Source organism: Hippichthys cyanospilos, chromosome 11, assembly GCF_059441005.1.
Source record: "Hippichthys cyanospilos isolate Australia breed blue-spotted pipefish chromosome 11, RoL_Hcya_1.0, whole genome shotgun sequence".
Classification (NCBI taxonomy): Eukaryota; Metazoa; Chordata; class Actinopteri; order Syngnathiformes; family Syngnathidae; genus Hippichthys; species Hippichthys cyanospilos.
In genome coordinates, this window is record NC_142379.1 from 2566202 (window position 1) to 2591520 (window position 25319).

Sequence of the window (25319 nt, forward strand, 5' to 3'; positions counted from 1 at the left end):
TCCTGGTCGCCAATCTGTCCCGTCGCTTAATAGCCCGCACCGAGGGGACGCGCGGCGTTCCAAAAAGGAAAAAAAAAAACATAAACGCGATGAAGCAGACATCTGTCTCACCTCGCCGGAGGAATAGACGGGCCTGATGCATCATCAGACGCTCGCTTTCATCCGAGCTGACGCTCGTCACCTGTCTTTGATTTGCTCTGCGCGCACGCGAGACGCAGGAGCTTACGAAGACCTGAATCCGCACGGAAACAGACGATCGGTCCGGGTCCGGGTACGCTCGCGGAGTTACGTGAGGGGCTGGCTACGCTTTTGTGCTCAAGGGCCACCGTTGATTTTTAAACGGGACAGATGGGCCAGGTCACTCGGAAATGCGAGCGAATTTAATTTTTTTTTTTTTTAATCTTGACTCATTGACTGCAAGCCATTTTCAAAGCAGATGTTCCCCATATTGACAGGCTTTTGAGCATTTTCAACACGGAATATTGCCGGTATGTTTTATTATAAAAACTGCAAAAAAAAAAAAAAAAGAAAGAAACCCTACCCAAAAAAAAATTGTCCCGCCCAATTCATCCTTTAGTCATCACCAAAACATCCATTTCTGACCAAAAAAATAGAGAAAAAAAGAAGATCTATGTACTCCGATTAGTCGGAATCGTAATCAGGAACGATTTTATTTTGAAGTCGATCTTGGCAGCACAAAAGCTGAATTTATTTATCACCAACTCTACGTTGTCCTAAGATCCACTTCAATTACAGTTGTGTGGTATTTTGTCCAATCCTTTGATCCGTACATCAAAGACATTTCACGCCTGAAAGAAGACACTAGGGAGCTGAAATTTCACCCAGATGGTGACAACGTGTCAAATTTCAAAATGGCGTGACCACTTAGTTATCTCGCTATCCCTTGGATAAAATACAGTGAGTAATGTCAAGAGAAAATGACCGAAAATAGATGGTGTGGTTTTTTTGTATTTTTGTAGTTTTCTTTAACAAGCATTTTTAATGTAGTTCTAATTCAAATGCTAAATGAACTGGGGAAAAAAAATCCCATAGCCACTTAAGAGCATTATTTTTTGAAAACATATTGAAAGTTAGTTTGTGGTTTTTCACTGCAAGAGCTGCATGTGTCCAATTTATAAAACCTATAGTCCTTCAGGCTAATGTGATCCATGAATAAATTAGCTTGCAATCAGGTTTGAAAGACACCACAGGCCATTTTTCTCTTCAGTTCAATCAGTTGCCGCTTTACTATTATTATAATCCATAAATTGCATGATGTCATCTCCCCAAAACAACTCATTGGATTAAGGCGGTGCTTCTCAACCTTTTTTCAGCGATGTACCCCCTGTGAAATATCTTTTCAGCAAAGTACCTCTTAACCAGTTCAAAACTTTTTGGATTAGCAAAAATAAATAAATAAATAAATAAATATGTTCTCAAAAAGAAATAAATTAATTATTAAAAAATATTAAGAAATATTTTTCCACCAAAAATATGAAATAAATATATATATATATATATATATATATATATATATATATATATATATATATATATATATATATATATATATATATATATATATATATATACACATGTGTATGTATATATTTGGATGTAAATCATCAACTTAATTTTAAAAAATATTTGTCCACAAAAAATAAACAATCTAAAGCGTCGGACCTGTTCTCGAAAAGAAATAATTATAAATAAAAATGTGTCCACAAAAAATATTCTACCTAAAGCGACCTGTTTTGGAATTACAGCAGAGATCTCACGAAAATAAATCATTAACTTAATTATTGATAAATATTTGTCCACAAAAACAGTCATCAAAGTGTCAGACCTGTTCTCACGACAAAATAATTATAAATAAATATTTGTCCACAGAAAAATATTCAACTTTTGGGATCATAGTAGAGATCGTTCACAAAAATAAATGATGAGCGCGACAGGTGACGAGAGGTTGCACAGTGGGTCCAACCAGGGGTCCCAGTTCCCCCATTTGAGAACCAGCGTATTAAGGGAAGGATTTGAAAATGTGTTCCGGTATGAAATCATTTCAAGCCATACGGTTGTGGGGGTGGCTCATATTATTTAGCTACCTGTGCCAGTCCGCTCGTCAATGTTTAATCTCAGCCAATAACGATTGGTTGTTTTGCTTCCATAATTAGCTTTTGAAGGTCACCGCGTCCTCGGGGGACAGCGGCGGGCGTTGTCGCGATTCCAAATCCCGTCTCTCAACTTTTTATTTTGCGTGTCATTTCTTGGTCTGTTATGTCGTTTGAAAAGTGCAGAAAAAAAATAAGATGGTTTGTAGTTTCTTAGCAAAGAAACAAGAAAGTCTTTTTTTTTTTTTTTTTCTGAGGCGGTCACATGACTGCCGGCCGGCCTCCGCTTATTGTTTCCACGGTCTTCACTCAGACGCGTCCTGACATCGTCCCCTTCTGCGTGGCGCTCCGCTTCGCCATTAGCCGCTAGGACAGCTGGGCGCAGTGTCCACTCTGTTATTATTGGGGACACCCCCCCCCCCCCCTCCTCGTCTCTCTCGAAAGGTCACGGAATTGGCGCGTGACACAGATGTGATGCAATATGAAGGGACTCGTGGGCATCGCCAATATGCCCCCCCCCCCCCCCCCCCCCCCGCCCCCGCCCCCGCCCCCGCCCCCTCCTTGACCACAGGAAGTGAGCCAAAAACAGCTGTGGCTCAAGGAGGCGTTTTGGACTTTGCAAGATATGGACAAAAACCACAGTCGCTAAAACATGAATGCAGACTAATTAACACCACAAGTAAATAGATAAATAGATAAATAAATAAATAGATAAATACATAATACATATGAAATAAATAAATAAATATCTAAAAACTAGCTAATGCTAAAACATAATATTAGGAGTGATAATAGGATTGGCAATTACCGATACTAAGTGCCAGTATCAGGCCGAGACTCATGATGAAAGCCGATACTACTAAAAAACTACTACAAAAAGTGGTATCGAAGAACCGAAATATTAATAATATTAATAAGGGATGAGCGAGTACAATTACCAAGTATCGGTATTGGGACGATACACATGATGAAAGCCGATACTACTAAAAAACTACGACAAAAAGTGGTATCGAAGAACCGAAATATTAATAATATTAATAAGGGATGAGCGAGTACAATTACCAAGTATCGGTATTGGGACGATACACATGATGAAAGCCGATACTACTAAAAAAAATACTACAAAAAGTGGTATCGAAGAACCAAAATATTAATAATATTAATAAGGGATGAGCGAGTACCATTACCAAGTATCGGTATTGGGACGATACACATGATGGAAGCAGATACCAGTATCAGCTGCTCTCTTGCAGTTTTATGATTATAAACTAGAAATCATAAATTAGAAGAATAGAAAATTGACTGTTTTATAAATAAATACCATTTTGGACGAGGAATTTCTTTCCTCAAAGGGTCAATGTTTAAGAATTAGACCGATTTAGTAGTATCGTTCGCAGGTATCGGTGACGATCCGAGAGATGAGTACTCAAACTAGTATTAATCTTAAAAAAGTGGTATCGAATAGCCATAATATTTCACGATTATATTATATTATATTATATTATATTATATTATATTATATTATATTATATTATATTATATTAGTCATGATAATAAAGGGATGTGGTTTACCAAGTCAAGTCAAATTTGACCAAGTATCTGTGTCGATCGATACTCATGATAAAAGCTGATACTAGCATTGGCAGCTCTTTTGGAAATATTTACCGACTTGACTACTCAAGAGATGAGAAGTCATATTGGAATTGGTCTAAAAAAGTGGTATTAAACAACATATTAAAAAGTATTGGAATGATAAGGGATGGGCAAGTACCAATACCAAGTATTGGCATCGGGCCGATACTCTTAATGGAAGCAGATCCTAAAACATAATTGTTTTCAGCCCTTAAAATAATTAATATTTGCGCTGTATGTGTGCCTAATGACTTTTCACAACTTAAAAAAAAAAAAAAAAAAAAAAGCGAGGCGTGGGGAGGATATGTCTTTAAACTACAAACGACTTTAGCATTTAGTGTCTTTAAAAGCGGAAGACTAAACTGCTCCCGTCGCGCCGCTCGGCTCGGATTACTTTTATCTCCGGGAGATGATTCCTCTCTCGCTCTTCCTGTCCGTATTGGATATTTGAGATGGCAGCGCTGAGGAAATAAACCAGCGCCGGCCTCATTTATTCGAGGCTTTGCTGTGGCAGGCGGCGACATGCAAAGAGGCCTCCTTTTCAATCGCTATTCGGCGCCTGGTCCCGGCGTAATGTAGCGCCCGCATCCTGCAACGGCGGCGGCGCGCCGACAGCTTTCAAATTGTTCGACGCCGACGTGCCGTCGGGGGCCGCGTGAAACAATCCGACCCCGCCGTGTCGCGGCGTGTCATAAAACGCCGCTTTTCGGGCCCGGGCGGAGGAGGCCGAGGCGCACCTCGCCGCCGCTTAGCGAGATGAGGTGATGCGGCGCTCATCTGTTAAGCCGTTAAAGGCGATTTGACGGGATGGTGACGAGGGGGAGCTTCATCTGTCTTCTGACGGTTTGTGGCTGAATGGATTGTTGTACGATTGCGCCCAATTCTTGGCGGCGCGTAGGGACCCCAATGGGCTCGGTTTGTCCGTCTCTTAAAAAAATAACAAATAACTCGAAATAATTTAGTCACCAATCCAAAAATGTTGAGACTTTCAGGAATTTGGCCGTGAAAAACATAGAACAAACAAATTACACTTTGCTAGCTTCATCCTATACATATAATGCAAACTGCCATTGACATTTAGCATAAAATAATAAAATAGCAATTCAATGAATCTATATATACATATTTTTTCACGATTTTAAACAATAATGGACAAGAAACATGCTTTGTCTGCTCGTCAAAAAGGAGAAGAAGAAAAACAGGAAGTTACTGACCTCATAGTCGCTATCAAGCACCTCCAAGTTTACTAATCGAATCTAATATGTGCTAGCTTAATGATAACACATAATGCCAAATGCTCTGGACGTCTAGCATTATAGAGCTATTCAATGAATCTATAATGGTTTGGTTTTTTTTAACCAATAATAGACAAGAAACGTGCCCTGTCTGCTTATCTCGAAGGAGAAGAAGAAGAACAGGAAGTTATTGACCTCGTACCTAACAAGCAGCTTCAAGTTTACTCAATGAATCTAATATTTGGTAGCTTGATGATAACATCATCCAAAATCCAAGATATCTAGCATAACAGAGCAATTAGATGGACTTATAAAATGTTTTATATAATTTTAACCATTAGGGGGCGGTCGAGCACAAAACATGCACAGTCTGCTCATCAAGAAGCTGAAGTGTTTGACTTTCTGGACATGCAAAATATTGGCATGTTGAAAAAAGTTTCCAAGGTGAATGGGATGAGATGTTTTTAGTTTGTGATCTTGAAATGAATGAATGAAATGAATGTTGAATGATGAATGGTGAATTTGTGAGTGAGAAAATGTAGTATTTCAGAAAAAGAGTGGATTTTAGGACTGAGAAAAATATAAGCACACCTGACACAAATTTTTGTAATACATTGAAACTGGAACGGTGAGAATCGGTTGAAAAATGTGACAGGAGTAGCACATCAAATAACTGTGATGAACCACAAACGCTGTAGCAACACAAACAGAAAAACAAATACTCGTAGTTCATCTCATAATGCCTGATCACTTATGATCCAATTTTACTTGCGTAGGTACGACAGTTTCGGCCGTCTGACCAACGTGACCCACCCCACGGGCCGGGTGAGCAGCTACCGCTCCGACGCCGACAGCGCCGTCCGCATTCAGGCGGAGGGCGCCGCCAAGGAGGATGTGACGGTCACCACCAACCTGTCGGCCTCGGGCACATTTTACACTCTGATGCAAGGTGAGTACGTCTTGTTTTGTGGATTCCTTTAGCAGAGAGTGTGAAGTATTCCTGTTGGATACTTTGGTCTACATACCGTATTTTCCGCACTATAAGGCGCACCGGATTATAAGGCGCAGCCTCAATTAATGACATATTTTAAAACTTTTTCCATATAGAAGGCGCACCGCATGATAAGGCGCACCCTCAATTCATGACATATTTTAAAACTGTTTCAATCACAATATAGTAATACCCAAAGTAATAACAATAATAACTCAAATAATAACTCTCAATAGCATAATAACTCAATGTCAATATGAGCAACCTTGTTCAACTGTAAACACACAAAAAAAGATTTATTTATCAGTCCAATCTCAATATTGATCCATATATAAGGCGCGCCTGATTATAAGGTGCACAGTCAGCTTTTTAAAAAAAATTAAGGCTTTTAGGTGCGCCTTATTGTGCACAAAATATGGTACTTTTGGTTAAAAACAAACAAACAAAAAAAACAAACAAAAAAAAACACAGATAAGACGCACTGAACTATAAGCCGCAGGGCTCAAAACATGAGTAAAAAGTCGCGTCTCATAGTTCGAAAAATACGGTAATTGAACGACATAACTCGTCCTTGGCACTGAATGTTTTTGATTCTGTTGGGGTGGATTTCCCTGGCAAAAGAGAACGTGCTCAAAACCAGAAATTGGCTTTTTTTGGCTCAGAAAAATTATTGATATTGTTGTTCAGTATAAATTTAAGACTTAAGCCCATTTCCGCGTCCCCTTTTTAAGCGCGGAGTGTGAAGACTCCGGGGCAAAGACGATAGCCAATTAATTAGCGGGCCAAGTTGCCGGCGCCGACGGGCTGGCGGACAGATGTTAGACACAAGGTCGCGACACGGATGTGACCGACGGGGGGGGGGGGGGAGAAACCCGAGCGGGACGCCTCAAGTTTCAACCGTGATGGGAGTCTGCAGATGCGCGGCGACGGCCTCGTCTTTGGACCGTCGGAAAAAAAAAAAACGTTGAGCGCCATCAAGCAGGCGATCGATAAAATTCAGAGGCACAATGGAGGGATGTCAGAACGTGCGTGCGCCCCAACACAAATTGGGGAGACGCGAGCAAAGCCGCGGCGTCTTGTATGCACGGCGGCCATTGTGCGCGCTGGCACAAAATCAATGGCCGCATCCAATCCGCCTTGTAGCGAGCCGCCTTTTCATTTGATTAAGATGTCGGGAAGCAACACCTGTTAACTCCTTGTAAAAGCCTGCCAAAAATGTCAATGTCATACGACAAAAACGGGACTTTTAATTTATCTAACGAAAAAAAACGTTTTTTTTTTTAGGTGTTTGCTGGTTTGGGGCGGCCGATCAGTTCTTTCTCGAATGGTGTCAAATAATAAATCTTTAAGTTACCGTTCATAGCCACACCCATGCTACATTTTTGAGGAAATAAAATGTGTGTCTTATATTTGGGGAATTACGGTAATTCCAATGGAGAGGCTGAAATTTTCCGCGTTTGGACACATTTAAGTGTCTAAATGATGAACTCCTTCAGTTCCAGCCTGTTTTTGACCCCTCCTCAAGCCCAACACAGAAAAATTTAAAAAAATAAAAGTAGATACCTGATATTGAATTACTGGACTGTTAAAAAATGAACGTGAATGAGTTAATTATATCCCAAAAGGAATTATCCATTAATTTGGTAATCGTATGACATCACAGATGGCCAGTTTGGAGAATCACACCTCCGTCCTTTATTATATTATTTATTTATTATTTTATTATATTCTTTTATTATATTATTATAATAAATTTATTGTATTATTTTATTATATGTATATATTTATTATTATTATATATATTATTATATTATTATATATAACGCGAATATCTTTTACTTCACTACGGAATGTTACAAGCTACTTGCGCATCCTAGCAATATTTTAGCCAAAAAAATGGCACACTATGCGATCCGGGTGAAATTTCAGCTGCTTTCTTTTAATGCTTTCAATTTGGCAAAAGAGTTATAGTTCATTCATGCTACATGAAAAATGATAGTTGTCACATTAATTATTGAAAAATGTGAACACTGTTAAGTGGCGAAAATCGTCAAATCGTTTGTTGGGAAAAATCGTTTCACGGGAAAAAAAAGTTGGAGAAGTCCAGGTACTGCTTAGTTATCCTGAATGCAGTATCATGTTTTTTTTTTTTTTCATTATTTGTTGACTCATTTTTGCACGTATACGACAGTTAGGATCGTTCCAAAGTATCTTTAAAGCACTTCCTGTCCAAAGGCTTCAGACTGCAACAACTTGACCCTGGAAGCAATTATTTCCAGGCCCCATTATTTCCTATGGGGAAATCTCCGGTTGAATCAGCACAACGGGAGGATGACCGCCATCTTGAAATGTGCTGCGATGCTGTAATTAGAGAAAGTACAAAAAGAATGCACTGCCAACAACTTCTCTTCTTCAAACCTATTATATTCTGCTATCATCCTGTCATGTACCGCCCACACGACCGCTGATATTACTGTCAGTCATGCTAACGATAATGAATGTTATTATCCGCCTCACCTTTCCGAGGTTAGCGTTAGCATGCTCCCAATTACAACGTATCTATATCTGCAATAAATATCACTACGGGTGGCCACATATATATATATATATATATATATATATATATATATATATATATATATATATATATATATATATATATATATATATATTAGGGGTGTTATTTTGATCAATATTGAAATCACGATATTAATCACAAGTATTCATCATGTTTAGTCAAACGTGTCTATGGGTATTTATTGCCCTTTTTTTTAAACAAGCAATATATAAACAAGGCTTCAAGGCTTGACGCTTATAAATAACAAACTAAAATAAAGAAAGAAAGTAAATAGTAACTAAAAAAATTCACCCAAGACATGGCAAAAACAGGGCATTAACCGTGGCGTTTTTGGTCATTTCGAACCGAATTTATTCCAATTTTCAAAATGAGTTTCGATTGACAGCTAGCACGGTATATATTAGGAATCAGGTGAGAAACTCAACACCCTTTCACACTGGTAAATAATATATTAGGGTAGGAAAAGCATGCAAGTTTGTCATGCAAACATTGCCCCCTGGTGGTAGGAGGACAAAGTGCTTAATTAGACATTAGGTTGCCGGCTTCTTAAAAGTTAATATAGCAGAGGATCAGCTTAATTAATCGTGGCATTAATTGTACAGCCCTAATATATATATATATATATATATATATATATATATATATATATATATATATATATATATATATATATATATACTGTATGTCTGCGTGCACTCACGCAATCTCGCGCGGCCTTTCCAGCCTGGTTTGGCCTCGGAGGACCCCTACGGGCCCCTTGTCGACCTCGGTGATGGAGCGAGGAAAGGGCCGGCGAAAGGTCAGCCTGCCACCTCCGCTTATTTCTTTGTTTTAGCCCTCGACCGACAGCGGGAAAGGCAGAAGGTCTTTTTTTATCGTTTACAAAAGAAGCAATCCAGATGCTTGGACCTGTGGTGTCGACGCGTGAGAACGTACGTTTTTTTGTTTTGTTTTTTCCGAGCTTTCTATGAACTCATTAATGTTTCACAAGCCATTAGGAGCTTCTTAATGAGGGTAATACACACTGTAGTTTTTTTTTTTTTTTTGCTCCCCGATGAATGCGCATGAGAGGAGCGGCAACATTAAGCCCGGACATGGCGCCGCGCCGTCAACAACGGTCAGGCTTTTATTATTTATTTGTTTTGTTTTCCACGGGTCAGCTCTGCTCGCTCTTCCTCCGATGCTTTTCACTCTCCTTCAACATCACCCGAGGCTGCCGCAAAAGTTGTTAAAAAAGTTTATGGGCGCTGGGAAAGCCGTCGGCTATTGATCCCGGTTTTGCCCGGGCGCCGCGTTATTGCAGAGTTTCAGTTAAATACTGCTGCCGCTGCTAAAGGTGCTTGTTCTTTCTTTATTTTGCTGAGCGTCCGTTTTTGCTCATTACGCTGCGCCCTGGCGCGGATGAATATTAGATTATGTCCTCTTTCGTTAGCAGTGAGATGCTGTGATTGTCAGGGGTTGCGCAAGCAGCTAGTCGCGTTTTGTAATGAGGTAGAAGCTAAGATATTTATGTCGGAAAAAAAAAAACATAATAAAGGACGGAAGTACAATATTTATTTTCTGGACTTGCACTAGTGTGATTGTCAAAACTGCCGTCTGTGATGTCATATGATTATGAAAGTAAATGCAACGTTAGCATTAGCGCTGTGAACAAGCCAACATTAGCAATAGCAGCAGACTATTTAAGTCTCGAGAAACATTTGTGAGGTTTTGACAGCTGTGTCAGCGTTCGGTTTATGGAATGAAGTGGCATCAAAATCTCATTTGGGATTTTTGTTTCAGATTTCACAAAGTTTACTTGGTTTAAAAGTGATCAGTAGGAACGGCAACTGTGCCTTTGGAGTCATTTATGTCTATCAAATTGCATTCGAAAAGTCATTTGACGGTTCTTGCCAGCCTATATGGAGCAGCTGAGTGCTGCTATCCGCTAACTTAGCTAACTTTTAGTACTTGCTGTTTCTCGCGCTGCTAGCCGCTAACATTGAAAATTGCTGGCAACAGGCACCGTATAATACATCATGAAAAAACCCTTGTGTGGTATTTTGTCGTATCCTTTAGATCCTTTACATCAAAGCATTTCACATCAAACTGAAAGCATTGAAAGACGATTGTAGGGAGCTGAAATTTCACCCAGTTGGTGAGAACATGTCAAAATTCAAAATGGCGTGACCACTTAGTAATCACACTAGCTGGAGTGTGCCAACCCTTGGCTAAAATACTACCAGAATAACGTGGAAGAAAATGAGCCAAAAATGATCAAAATACCACAAGAGGGTTTAGCATTCTTAATTAGCATAATTAGCAATCGAACTTGATTTTGGGACGTGATGTTTTTGATGTTACAAAGTCACTATCCATAGCTTATTAGGGAAAGTAAGGTTTATTTTGAAGATATCTTGTTACGACGGTTAGCTTGACTTTTTCCTACACCAGAGGCAGAAAAAAAATGCCTCGAGAGCTCGAATTACTCGTTTCATCCTTCCACACAACGTATCTGTGTAATAACTGATAACAGAAGAGAAAGATATCTGCACATTTACCTTATCACGCGTTAGGACTGAGAAATGATCAAAATTTCTGCCGCGCGATACATCCGGTCGTTTGTTTGAAAGGTAACGGCCGCCTTTGTTTGTCTTCTCCCTGAAAATGCGTCAGACCAAGTGCGGAATAGCTACTTCATCGGCCTGGACGGTTCCTTGCGGCTGGCCTTGGCCAACGGCATGGAGGTGTCGCTGCACACGGAGCCGCACCTGCTCGCCGGCACCGTCCACCCCACCGTCAGCAAGCGCAACATCACGCTGGCCTTGGACAACGGCCTCAACCTGGTGGAGTGGAGGCAGAGGAAGGAGCAGGCTCGCGGACAGGTCACCGTCTACGGACGCAGGCTGCGGGTAAGGAAGCTTTTGTGACGTCTTAGAATACTCGTCGTTTTTAACCCACGTTAAGACGGAACAGCTATGCCGCTCGGTCGAAATGGTCGGAACTGATATGCGCCCTTTAGCTTGTCCCCTTATGGTCATTATAGTATACTGCCCACGTAAAAATGCACAATCACCCTTTAATGGTAAAAAAATAAGACCGTATTTACCGCGCTAGAAGGCGCACCGGATTATAAGACTTCAATTAATGACATATTTTAAAACTTTTTCCATATATAAGGCGCACCGTATTATAAGGCGCAACAGTAGAAGCAGTCGAATTTTATTAGTAGATTACAAAGCAGTTTTCTGACAACGCCATTCCCTCCCAAAATGAATACATAACTGTCCTATGTTTTATTTTATTAGTATTTACGTGACATAACATGCAGTGCAACATTTATATCAGGGAACTTTTCCTCCAGTGCAATCACAATATAACAATATTAACTCAAATAATAACTCTAAACCCTCATAATAACTCAATGTCAACATGCGCAAACGTGTTCGACTGTAAACACACAAAAGAAACAGGTCAAGCTTACTTTATCGCTTCGTTCCCCGTCTACCAATCCCAATCTCAATATCGATCAATATATAAGGCGCACCGGATCATAAGGCGCACCATCAGCTTTTTCAAAAAAATAAGGCTTTTAGGTGCGCCTTATAGTGCGGAAAATATGATCATTTTTAAGTTTATAGGACACAACCGTCATTTTTGGGAGATAAAAAAGATCGTCTTATATTTGGGGATTTACAGTACATAAAAAATGTGTTGAGCTTTACAGAAAAGCCTGTCGTTCGAACGGGGGTGTGTGGACTTTTTTTTTTGGGGGGGGGGGGTTGGGTAAGTAGTAGATTTTTATCAAGACGGTGCCAAGGAAAGCCTTTGATCTGAGCGCGTACCTGAAACAAAACGGAAAATAACACCCAGCTTTTGTTTTTCTTGCCTTGGCGAGACAAGCAACAGCTTTTTTTTTTTGGTTTTGTTTTTTTTCCTCTTAATCCAGGTCGCCTTGCACATTCTCCAGCAGGCGACAGCGCTAATGGGGAGGTGCCACTTTGTCTGTCATCGGCCGTTCATTTAATGGCCCCGTTGTCCCCGTGGAAGCGCGAGCGTCTAATGTATGTTACGGACAACGGGCCTCGGGGGTGAGATGGGGAAACGGGAGCAGCCTAATAGCCACCGAGCGGGCAGGGATGAGCCCAGCCGGAATCATCGAGCGACCTTGAGTGGCGTGTCAAGTGATATTACGTGGGTGGCTGCCCGGGCTCGGGAGGGGAGGGGAGGGGGCGGAGTCTCCCGCTTCCGCCTCGCCGCGTCTTTGGAGTCACGTCGACTATTTTGGAATTCGGGTGTCGCTTGACGTTCGTTGTCATCCTCAAGTTGACCCCGCGGGGCCGCTGGTGAGGCTGATGATTTATGGGGTGACCGGCAAAAAATAGATAGCGGCGGGGGGGGGGAATGTATGGATGGTGGGCCTGCGTTGTCAAATTTTAGAGGCTCAAGGCTTGTACTAAAAATAATATTTGAAACGCGAAAAATAAATAAAAAAGGTAGCCCAGCTCAGAAAAATGAAAAACAATATAGAAATGTGTACCTGGCACTGAATTTCTGGACTCCTAAAAAAAAAAAAAAAAACATTAAAAATCAGAAATGATAGAGTTCGTGGGCACAATTTTTTTTCCGGTCAGTGCAGGCAGGTGAGGACCACCCCAAAATCTAGAAAATTTTTAGAATGTACAAAATAATCCCCTTGTACAATTGGGTTTCATTTTCAAAATAACTACAGTATAATTATTATCATAAAATCACAATATATTGGCGCCCAACCAATATCGAAGGGTGACAAAAGCACAAGTAGTTTCACACTCACAAACGCACCAAAGGGCAATTTGGAGTGTCGAATTTACCTAACCAAGCATGTTTTTTGGAAGTTATGCGGTGAAAACCCACCCAGGCACGGGGACAACATGCAAATTCCACACAGGTGCCACTCAGCTTCCCCATATAGACCGGCGTGACTGTCGTATGACTTTTCAAAGGCGGTTTAATTGACGTAAATGACTTTGACGCAGTTCCCGTTCCTACTGATCACTCATGAACAAAGCAGGCTTATTCGAGACTATAAAATAGTCTGTTAGGACAGTTTAAATTTAAGTCTGAAAAAGTTATCTAAAAAAATGAAGCATTTGAATCAATTTTTCCATATCTTCTGTCTGTTCATTTGTCTTTGCGTTTCCATTATTTTGCAGCGCCTGTATTTCCATCTCATTAGCATTTTAGCTCAATTGCCTATCAAATATTGAAGATTGCATTAGCAAATCATGACTTTACAATAGGGCCGCTCTGTCCAGCTAATAATAGCGCTCAAGGCAAGACCGGAAAAAAATTTTTGCTCCAGAAATGGATCTTCTAATATATTCTGCATTAGAACAATTGGCTTGTTTTTCTCCATTTGTGAAATGGCGTGCCGGACGACACCATTTTGGAGGACACTTTTGGAAATCAAAACGTCTTTTAAAGCGTCCCGCCTTGTTTCGTGGCCTATTTCATGCCGGCTCGGTCCGCTTTGGGAAAGATCTTCCCGCGAGTCCCTCAGGAGTTTTCTACGCTCGTAAGAGTTTTTCTTTCAGCCCGATGAAGCTTTGACAGAGCGCGTCCTGACACCGGAGCGTTTTTGCGCCGGTTTTCCGCCGGTTCATTTCCGCCGAGTGCAAATGTTTTTGGACAGATGCCATTAACCTGTACAAACGTGAGCTTTCTTCCAAAGCGCCTCGGGATTACCGGCTAGCTCTGTAAGGACAAAATCGATCGGCGTCTTTTACTTTTGTCTGCTGGCGGGCGTCGCACCGGAACCGCTGGCCTTGGCTTGAGGGGAAGGTGCTTGTTATGGACTGCTGGAGGAAAACAGAAAAATGACTTTTCAAATTGCGAGTTGGCTCAGATGTTGGTGGGCGGGATATATATATATATATATATATATATATATATATATATATATATATATATATATATATTAGGGCTGCACGATTATGTCAGAAGCAATAATCACAATTATTGTAGCAAAAAATATGATTAGATAAAAAATTTATAAATATATATAGTAAATAGTTTATAAAGCATATAGTAAATAAAGAGTATAAATTGGATTTGGTCATTTTTTCCATATATATATATATATATATATATATATATATATATATATATATATATATATATATATTAGGGCTGCACTATTATGTCAGAAGAAATAATCACAATTATTCTGACAAAAAATATGATTAGATAAAAAAAATATAAATATATATAGAAAATAGTTTATAAAGCATATAGTAAATAAAGAGTATAAATTGAATTTGAACATTATATATATATATATATATATATATATATATATATATATATATTTATATATGCACACACACCTGTAATATTGGCTTTGTAAAATAATTGCACAACATAATTCTTGCATTTTCTTTTGGGTTGTTTTTTTACACTTTTATGGCGGCTTCGACTTATTTTGGTTATGCTCTGGAAATCAAATCACAGTCTTTTTTTGTTGGTGTATGATTCCACCTTTTTGTTGTTGAATATCGGATATTTTATACATGCAGAGAAATGTTTTCTTAAATATGGAATACATTAACTAATTCAGTGCCAGTTTTCAGACACCACTTTCCCGTATTATGTGAAAAATAATGTACATAAATTCATGCGAATAAATGTCTGGACTCAGCAAAGACATCTTAATATTGAATGTGTTAAGCGAATATATGCACGGATTTTGTCCACATTTAAAACGGCATTTTTGTTATGGCATTCTTTGTCATGTCAATTAAGTTGAAAGACTTAAAGAATGTAATATGAAAAAAGTCGAGTCAATTATTAATGGCGGTTTATTTAAATATTTGTGGTGGGGGGGCCATAGTCTGATTTTTCATAGAAATTGTATAACGGAAGTCGCACATGATTTCTTTTCGACAGCCTAACCAGTCGACTGTTTTCTAAAACGGGCCGCCTGGAAAAATTGAACGTTTTTCACCGTGGGCTAACTTGGTGCGAAAGGCCCCTCAGAAGCAGAACAGATTATCCGTGTCTCACTTTGTCTTTTTGGCCGTCAGCGTTCCTCGGACAAAGCCTCCCGACTCTCCGCCAACCCAAACATGACCTGAAGGATTACCGTTCATTCCGTCTTTCCAAATCCAACTAAAGCCCAAAATCACCTTGTCCGGTTTTTTTCTGCCTGTTTACCCAAGATCCAAAATGAGAATAATCAGCACCTGGCACTTGTTTGCTCGCATGCAGTCAGAATGGATTTAATGATCATTGCGGCCATAATGGGCTCTCCATGATTTGGAACGCTCCCCTTCCGATTTTCCAGTTTTTTCCCCCCCAACAAACACCAAAGTATGGTCATTTCAAAGTCCAATCACTGCAGTGGCTTCTAAAAAAAGAAACATGTTTTTTTTCTTCCAAACACCTTGCTGGCTTCCTCCGCAGGTTCACAACAGGAACTTGTTGTCTCTGGACTTCGATCGGATCACCAGGACCGAAAAGGTCTACGATGACCACAGGAAATTTACGCTGCGGATCCATTACGACCACGCCGGGCGGCCCACTCTCTGGGCGCCGAGCAGCCGCCTGAACGGGGTCAACGTGACCTACTCGGCCGGGGGACACGTGGCGGGCATCCAGCGAGGAACCATGTCGGTACGCATGGAATACGACCCAAAAGGCAGGATCAGTTCCAAGATATTTGCCGACGGGAAATCGTGGAGCTACACGTATCTGGAGAAGGTAAGAATCGCCGTGGATAACCGAGACATCGTTTGATATTTCACTCGATTGATCTCAGGCATATTTTTACAATGTTTAAGAGTCAAGAAATTTTACTCCTAGTACATATTTACTGCCCAAAATACGAATTTTGGACAGCGAAGCCCCATACGGTAAATGGTAAATGGACTTTTCTACCTTGGGTACTCAGAGCGCTTTACACTAACTAGTCATTTACATACTGATGACGCAGCATCAGGAGCAATTGGGGGTTCAGAGTCTTGCTCAAGGACCCTTCGACAAGGTCTTGATGGTCGGGGGATCGAGCCCACAGCCTCTCAGCTGGGAGACGACCACTCTACCACCGAGCAATGCCGCCCCCATATTTTTCATTATTTTCAAGCTGTCTGGCTAAAAAAAAGGGTTAAAAACTGCTGATACTAAAAGAATGAAGCACTAAAATAATATTTTACTCTCGGTTTTTAAGTACCAAAGTAATCAACGACTTGAGTAAAGTAGTACTTTTAAGTAATAAGCTGTGTAATTACAGTCACTTAACGTACCAATCAATGACCAGGGTACTTTAGCTCTCCAAGTCATCAATCGCTTTTGCACCTCAGTACCTAACAACCCGAAAGAAATCCCGTAGTTTCTTTCAGTACCGTAGGCGCTGAAGCGCTTTGCGTTTTCTTGCAGTCCATGGTGCTGCTGCTCGCCAGCCAGAGACAGTACATCTTCGAGTTCGACAAGAACGACCGTCTCTCGTCCGTGACCATGCCCAACGTGGCCCGCCAGACCCTGGAGACCGCGCTGTCGGTGGGCTACTACCGCAACACGTACCGGCCCCCCGAGGGCAACGCCTCGGTGCTGCGGGACTACAGCGAGGAGGGCCGGCTGCTGCGGACCACCTACCTGGGCACGGGCCGCCGCGTCATCTATAAGTACGGCAAGCTGTCCAAGCTGCTGGAGATCCTCTACGACACCACCCGCGTCGCTTTCTCCTACGACGAGACGGCCGGCATGCTGAAAACGGTCAACCTGCAAAGCGAGGGCTTCACCTGCACCATCCGCTACCGGCAGATCGGCCCGCTGATCGACCGCCAGATTTTCCGGTTCAGCGAAGAGGGCATGGTCAACGCCCGATTCGACTACGTCTACGACAACAGCTTCCGCGTCACCAGCATGCAGGCGGTCATCAACGAGACGCCGCTCCCCATCGACCTGTACCGCTACGACGACGTGTCGGGCAAGGCGGAGCAGTTCGGCAAGTTCGGCGTCATCTACTACGACATCAACCAGATCATCACCACGGCGGTCATGACGCACACCAAACACTTTGACGCCTACGGCCGCGTCAAGGAGGTGCAGTACGAAATCTTCCGCTCGCTCATGTACTGGATGATGGTGCAGTACGACAACATGGGCCGGGTGGTCTCCAAGGAGCTGAAGGTGGGCCCCTACGCCAACACCACGCGTTACACCTACGAGTACGACTCGGACGGCCAGCTCCAGGTGGTGTCCATCAACGACAAGCCCCTGTGGCGCTACAGCTACGACCTCAACGGCAACCTGCACCTCCTCAGCCCGGGCAACAGCGCTCGCCTGACGCCCTTACGCTACGACATCCGGGACCGCATCACCCGCCTGGGCGACGTCCAGTACAGGATGGACGAGGACGGTTTCCTCCGCCAGCGGGGCAACGACTACTTCGACTACAACTCGGCCGGACTCCTGGTGAAGGTGTACAACAAGGCCGGCGGCTGGAATATCCGCTACCGCTACGACGGCCTGGGCCGGAGGGTGTCCAGCCGGAGCAGCGCCGGCCACCACCTGCAGTTCTTCTACGCCGACCTGTCCAGCCCCACCCGGGTCACCCACATGTACAACCACAGCAGCTCGGAGATCACCTCGCTCTACTACGACTTGCAGGGCCACCTGTTCGCCATGGAGCTGAGCGGCGGCGACGAGTTCTACGTGGCCTGCGACAACATCGGCACGCCGCTGGCCGTGTTCAGCGGCTCGGGACACGTGATCAAGCAGGTGCTCCACACCGCCTTCGGCGAGATCTACATGGACACCAACCCCGGATTCCAGGTCGTCGTCGGATACCAGGGCGGCCTCTACGAGCCCCTCAGCAGGCTGGTGCACATGGGGCGCAGGGACTACGACGTCCTCGCCGGGCGCTGGACCGCGCCCGACCACGACGTCTGGAAACGTCTTAACGCCGGCCATATTGTGCCCTTCAACCTCTACATGTTCAAAAACAACAACCCGCTCAGCAACAACGAGGAGATCAAGTGCTACATGACCGGTGAGTCTCATCCAGAGTCTTTACTGAGCAGAGGCAAATATTTTGCAGCAGAGGGTTAGGGTTAGGGTTTCGGGATGTTGGCACGGGGGCCGTCACTATGAATGATCTCATTAATACCCATTTTTCAAATTCTCCCACCATGCATTTCACGAAATTCAATACCAGAGGCCCGTTTTATTAGGTGTTGTTTAGTTTATAGTCATTTCTTCAGAACTTAGGGTTAGGGTTAGGGTGTTTCCTTTCGTGTTAGGAATCGGGGTAGTTTTCGTATAAATGACTAGTTTTCTGAAAGCGCAAGCCTTTCATTTAAATGTTGTGCATTGGTGCTACTACATGAAAAAAATTGTGATCATTCCTGTCTTGCCAAGTTTTCAACGTTTGGAAGCTTATACATAATACAAGTAACTAGTGCCGGGCGATAAAATCGATTTATCGATACATTACGATACGAAGTTACACAATACTTGTATTGCAATACCACCTTCAGTTTCTAATATATTATAAATCGCATATTGGTTTTTAAATGCCATATTTTATTTATTTATTTTTATCAATCCACTTTCAAATATCAATTATCGGACCCGATTTCACGTTATGGGGATCTGAAAATTCTTCGTGTTAGCTCTTACCCCAGTTGTGCTTTTTAAATCGCTTTCTGTTCCAATTAATTGTTCTTAAATTTGAAAAGAAAATATGCAGTGTTCCCGCCACGCCATTTAAAAGTATCACATTCAATTTGCGGATGCGGAAACCCTGTTTAAACCTCACGCACCCCCATTTGAGAACCACCGCTGTTTATACATTTAAATAAATAAATAAACGGCCCCTACTTGATGGCCCCTACTTTCAATCCTCACATTTTTACGCGAACCATTTCCACGAACGTGTAAATATAAAGCTAAGGCTTGAAAAAACTCCAGCTCCAGTCCCCGCCGGTGTCCACGGGGTGGGTGTACGTAGCCGAATATAAATAGCGATGCCGGCAGATGTTAGGTGAGTCCCGCCAGGCGATCAATAATGCATATAAGTTTTTTATGGTGCTAAATTTACACATGTCAAGGGGGAAGAGAGAGTCGCAGATCTGGCTCGCCCCTCCTTGTTGTTGCTCCGAGTGACACTCACTTCAGGGTGATGGGGGGCCTCGCAACGCGACGCAATTTGCATTAGCATACAAATATCTGCTCGGGAAATCACAGCCACTCCCGAGTAGTGAAATGTTGTCAGCCGCTGTCGCGGTGTCACCGGGGGACTTCATTTTCAAGCGACGAATCACCGAGTCATAGATCAAGCGGTCCGGTCGATGAGAAACAAAAGACAGGCGCGGGTTTTTTGCCCGATTATCGGCTTCTTATTTACACCCCGTCCCCGCGTCGCCGCTTGTTTGCCCGAGGAAATGTGCTGCGCTGATGACAATTGGCAGGCTAGGATGCTAATTAGCACATTAAACAGCATCAAACGCTACCTGCAAATGTCACTTTGGAGCTATTGGATGCTGCGACGGCCTTCGAAATGTCTTTGCTAGCAACACGTGCGCCCGCACCAAGCGCCATCTTTGTCTCGATTTGTTGATTCGCCGACACGCGCCCAAGATTATTTAGGCTGCTTGTTTCTTCGGGCCGCTGCGATTTGAAATTGAAATAGGCTTGGATCGCTTCAATCTTTATTTAAGTGTACAGAATGCTTAATGGCCACGAATGAGGGAAAATAACCAGTTTTAATCGTAAAATGACCCAGGGGAGCTCCACCCTCCTGTGTGTATTAGTCTTCCTTAAAGGGGACATTTTATGTCAAATTGAGTGTTGAATGGCTTGCATAAAAATATAATACTCGCCCGGAGCCCTGCCGGGAAAATAGCGACAAACCGCAAGTAATTGACAACCCCCTAAAATGATTGTCCTTTGTTTTCGTCTTTGTCAATTAATATCATGTAGTGCCTTTCAGGGTTTGTTTTAAATGCAGTAAAAGGAACTTTTTTTTTTTTTTTTCCAAATTATGAGCCACTTAATTGGAACACAAAGTGACTTATTGCTAAACTGTGTTATAGCGACTGGTTTGCACAAACTTGTACGCCTTTATTCCCTGAGTGTTCTAGGGATTTTTTTTTTAACAGCTTGGAGTTATTATCACCCAACTTGGGCTGACTTTGAAAGGGTCATAACATCGGCAAATATAAATATAGATTTGCTTTCAACCTCTCATAATGTTCAGTGGCATTAGCCCTATCCATACATGTGTTTTTTTGTGAGGGGAACCTACGCCCCCTTTATGTACATAAAATTATAAAAATGTAATAATAGCAACAATAAGTACACTTTATATTTATATATTTATGAAATTGAAAAGGAATATTTATTATGTCATAATTAGAGGATTGTACCTTTAGAAAGCGTTTGCATTATGAGAGTCCAGGCTAAGCCAATCATTGAAGTCATTGAAAGGTTAGCAAATGTCATAAGTTGGCCGCTAGCGCCACACGGTGGTTTTGGGGTGTCAACACAAAAAATTCTAGTTGCCGTCGAATGGATTCCTGCAAAAATCGGGGGAAATTCAGCATAAAACATCTAGTTTTTATTTGATAATATTTCCAATTTTCAATGGCAGTAAATGAGCCCGACAGGGGCCAAATTTGACATGTGCAAGTTGTACCTCTGGACCTCCGGTTTGCAAGATATTGAAAGTCGCCATGTTTTGACAATCAATGCAATATTTTAGCCTCCTGACGGTGACGACGAATAAAAAAGTCTTCAGCTGCTTTTCAAGCAATAAACAGCCGAAAAAATACAAACACGAACAAAAAAGGTAAAATTGCTTGCGGAGAACGGCAAAGAGCAGCGGATTAAACTACAGACGAGCAGTTTTCATACTCAAAGGCAACAAAGCTGAGATCACTCCATCGCTCGGTGCCAGCGAGGGGGCAAACGCTCGAAAAAAAAGTGGCGGCAGAACGGATTTATCCAAACAGTCGCCAAGTTCACTCACGGCAGCCTCGACTTGCCTAAAGCAACGCAACGCGACGCCCCGGTCGGATCCTCGCGCTCGCCTCATGCGCGTCTCACTCACAAATCGTTTCTGTTTACACCACCGACGTGCCTGTTGACGATCATAAATAACAAGGAATCTGCGCTCCCCTATAGAGACTACCAGGGGAAATAAACATTCTTTTTTTTATTTTTTCCAGGTTGGCTTGTTCCCCATTTACGGCTGAATGCCATTTGAATGCTAAGCAGACTTGTTGATATACGGCGATGGAGGGTGCGCCTCAGCTGTGATGGATGGCGCCGCCATTTCCATTTCATGAAATTACCGAGGTCCGCTCAAACAAATTTAGACAAAAAAAAGCGTTTGTCAGGCTTGGTTAAAAACAGGAAGTAAAAGAACTCTCATTGCTAGCGTGATTTCACTTACTGTCAGGTTACCATCTAAATACGTCAGTATAACCGATATCGTAGTTCGATTGTATTTATACCGTCGTTTTAGGGTCATAAATTGCACCGGATTATAATTCGACGAACAGATCTAGTTTAGGAAATTTCCTTTCACACCGCAGTACAAATGTATTCAACTTCAAAGATAGTTAGCTTTTAATCAATCACATTTTTCAATTATTTTCTACAAGGCTTGTAACAGATTTAATCTTGGAATGACTCTCAACTCGTCCAAAAACCTTTTGCTTCTCGAGAATTTGCGATTTCCCACATAAACGACGGCACGTGAGGGGGGGGTGCAAGGCGGCGGGTGGGCCGGCTGCTATTTGAAGCGCCACATTACGGTGCCAACCCCAGATGCCTCCCGCATCTCATTAGAATACTGAATATTCCCCAAGTCTCAGCTGCTCCCGAACCACACCATATTACCGTATATAATTATCTATCCCGGTCGTCGTTTGCCGTCGGTGAAGGAACCCCCGCGTCTCCCGCGGTGCGCGCCGCCGAGGGCCGCCTGCGGGAGGGGGCGTGAGTCAGCGCAGACGTCTGGAGGATTTTTTTTTGCGGCTTGCCTGCGTTCCCAAACAAACGCTATCGGATCAAGACCGATAGTATGGAGTCATTTAAATGGATATTAGGAAAGTTTCTCGCAAAACGACAACATCTTCAGGCCTCGTGTGTTAAGGCACTGATACAATGCTTTGCCTTGATTGATAGATAGATAGATAGATAGATAGATAGATAGATAGACAGACAGACAGACAGACAGACAGACAGACAGATCGATCTAACGGCCTGTTAATGCTCGATCTTGGTACTGTAGATAGATAGATAGATAGATAGATAGATAGATAGATAGATAGATAGATAGATAGATAGATAGATAGATAGATAGATAGATAGATAGATAGATAGATAGATAGATAGATAGATAGATAGATAGATAGATAGATAGATAGATAGATAGATAGATAGATAGATAGATAGATAGATAGATAGATAGATAGATAGATAGATAGATAGATAGATAGATAGATAGATAGATAGATAGATAGATAGATAGATAGATAGACAGACAGACAGACAGACAGACAGATAGATCTAACGGCCTGTTAATGCTCGATCTTGGTACTGTAGATAGATAGATAGATAGATAGATAGATAGATAGATAGATAGACAGACAGACAGACAGACAGACAGACAGACAGACAGACAGACAGATCTAACGGCCTGTTAATGCTCGATCTTGGTACTGTAGATAGATAGATAGATAATTACGAGAAGAAAAATGCATCTTCAGCCATGCCCCCAAACAGAGGGCGTGGCACAAGTGTGGAAAAAAAAAATCTCCGCACATGCGTCAACAAAAGACACTACATCATGTCTCGCACAACATGTAGATGGCTGAGGAGGTGCGGTGTGGGAAGTGGGGCCATGACGTGACTGCCTGGAGAGGCCAAGTGCGGTGCTACCACAAGCGGCAGTCACGTCATGCGGGTTTGAATTCAGGAACCACAGAAGTGTGGACTTGCGACAGTGGATGTGGTGTTTGTGTTTGTGTAAGAATGTCCTTCAGCTGATATACCACACATACTGTCAAATTTGGAGAAGGTGCAGTCTGTTTATCAGTTTGTGGAAATATCCTGTCCAGGAGACAGGGTCCAGAAAACAGTTGTTTTGGGAGCAGGCCGACAAACAATGAGTTCAGTCCATAGCACGAGACTCTGAAGGGGCTTGATGACAACTGTTCCACATTTGGATCTTACAACCGCCTTGTGGCCTTTGGCGTACTTTTTGGGTTCTGGAGCTTGCTCGGTATGCCTCAACATGGGGTGGAGCTAAATGTTTTGACTCCGCCCACATGGCGTTGAAACAAATGCTCAGAATTTCAGCTTAATTCTTTTTCATTCCATATGAAAGTGGACTGGTATCTATCAAAGACGTTTTACCCTGGGGGAAAAAAAGATCAAATAATATTTTGATTCTGTGTATAGAGGAGTGCCAAAGTTCAATAAATAAACATATCATTAAATAATTAAATAAATATTTCATTAATTGGCTTGAAGAGCAATGGTAACCAATCACCTCCCATCAAACTTTGACGGGAGAGGTTGACGGATAAAATGAATTCATCAAACGCTGCCAGTTGGCGCGGAGTTTGAAACAATTAATGACACTTTTATGTATTATTTAATGGTACGTTTATTTTTTGACACTTTTGGTCCTCCATAGTTATGTACTAAACGAGTAATCTAAACTTTTTTCCTTTTGAAATGTCATGTTTCTGATTCAAAGTATGGATATTTTTTAAATAAGAGTTGTTTGCAGCCTTAATCAAAAGTCCTCTTGGGTACTTGGTATCAGTCGAGCGAATACTGGTATTGAACGTCTAATCAAAAACTCATGTTAATGAATTAATTGCTCGGCAGATGTGAACAGCTGGCTGGTGACCTTCGGCTTCCAGCTCTACAACGTCATCCCGGGCTATCGCAAGCCCAACACGGACACCATAGAGCCGTCCTACGAACTGGTCCGCACGCAGATCAAGACGCAGGAGTGGGACAGCACCAAGGTGAGCCCCCCCCCTCGCTTGGACGCGGTTAGCCGACGTGACGCGCTCGCTAGCCGCCGTCCCCGCGGAGTCGCGGGCGATCGGGCCCAGCGAGCCGGGTCCCGGCCTCCTGTCCTCATCTCGGGGAACGGGGGTCAGGCTAAACAGCCCTTGTAATTGTCCTGCCATTAGGGAAATTCACTCTCCATTCCCTCCACCACCGTCCATTGATTTCATCTCAAGTCTTACACCCTCAGCCAAGGTCTGCGAATTAGCAGACATGCTCCGATTCCCGCGCTTTATCCAGCTCCCCCCCCACCCCATCGGCTGAATTATTAAGGAGGCCACTGTTGTCGCGCGGGCTCGGGTTACAGAGACGAGCCAACGCCGCCCGTCAGATTGGTGTCAGCAGACACTCTGGCTGCCACCTCAACTCGCTGTCGTCCATTAGCGACGGCTCCAACATCGTCAGCAGAGACCTTTGAAAAGCCATCATTAGGAATTAGAGCCGGGCGATACGGCCGACAAAATAAACACCGCACCATACGGCGCGCGATAATACGTGTCGATTATGGTTTCGATTTCCGTACTCAACCCGTAGGGCGCGATGTATTAAAAATCGAATGATGAAATACGTGGTCAGCTGAGAAAGGGAACGTGATGTTATGGAAAATAAGTACGGCGGTGCCTCTACTTACGAACGCCTCTTGTCACGAAAAATTCAGCTTACGAAACACCTCGGCGCACAAAATATCGTCTTGAGTAACGAGAGAAAATTCGAGATAC

General features: G+C 42.6%; 1 protein-coding gene across 9 annotated transcripts in view; it reads left to right on the forward strand.

Annotated features, from left to right (window-relative positions):
* tenm4 (teneurin transmembrane protein 4) overlaps window positions 1–25319 on the forward strand; it is a 185784-nt gene that overhangs the window by 153840 nt on the left and 6625 nt on the right. For all 9 annotated transcript variants that reach the window (XM_088427927.1, XM_088427919.1, XM_088427920.1 and 6 more), the window contains 5 exons: window positions 5755–5927; window positions 11203–11438; window positions 15970–16266; window positions 16942–18556; window positions 24412–24554. In XM_088427927.1, the coding sequence (XP_088284053.1) occupies window positions 5755–5927; window positions 11203–11438; window positions 15970–16266; window positions 16942–18556; window positions 24412–24554 (2464 nt within the window). The remainder of the gene's footprint in view (window positions 1–5754; window positions 5928–11202; window positions 11439–15969; window positions 16267–16941; window positions 18557–24411; window positions 24555–25319) is intronic.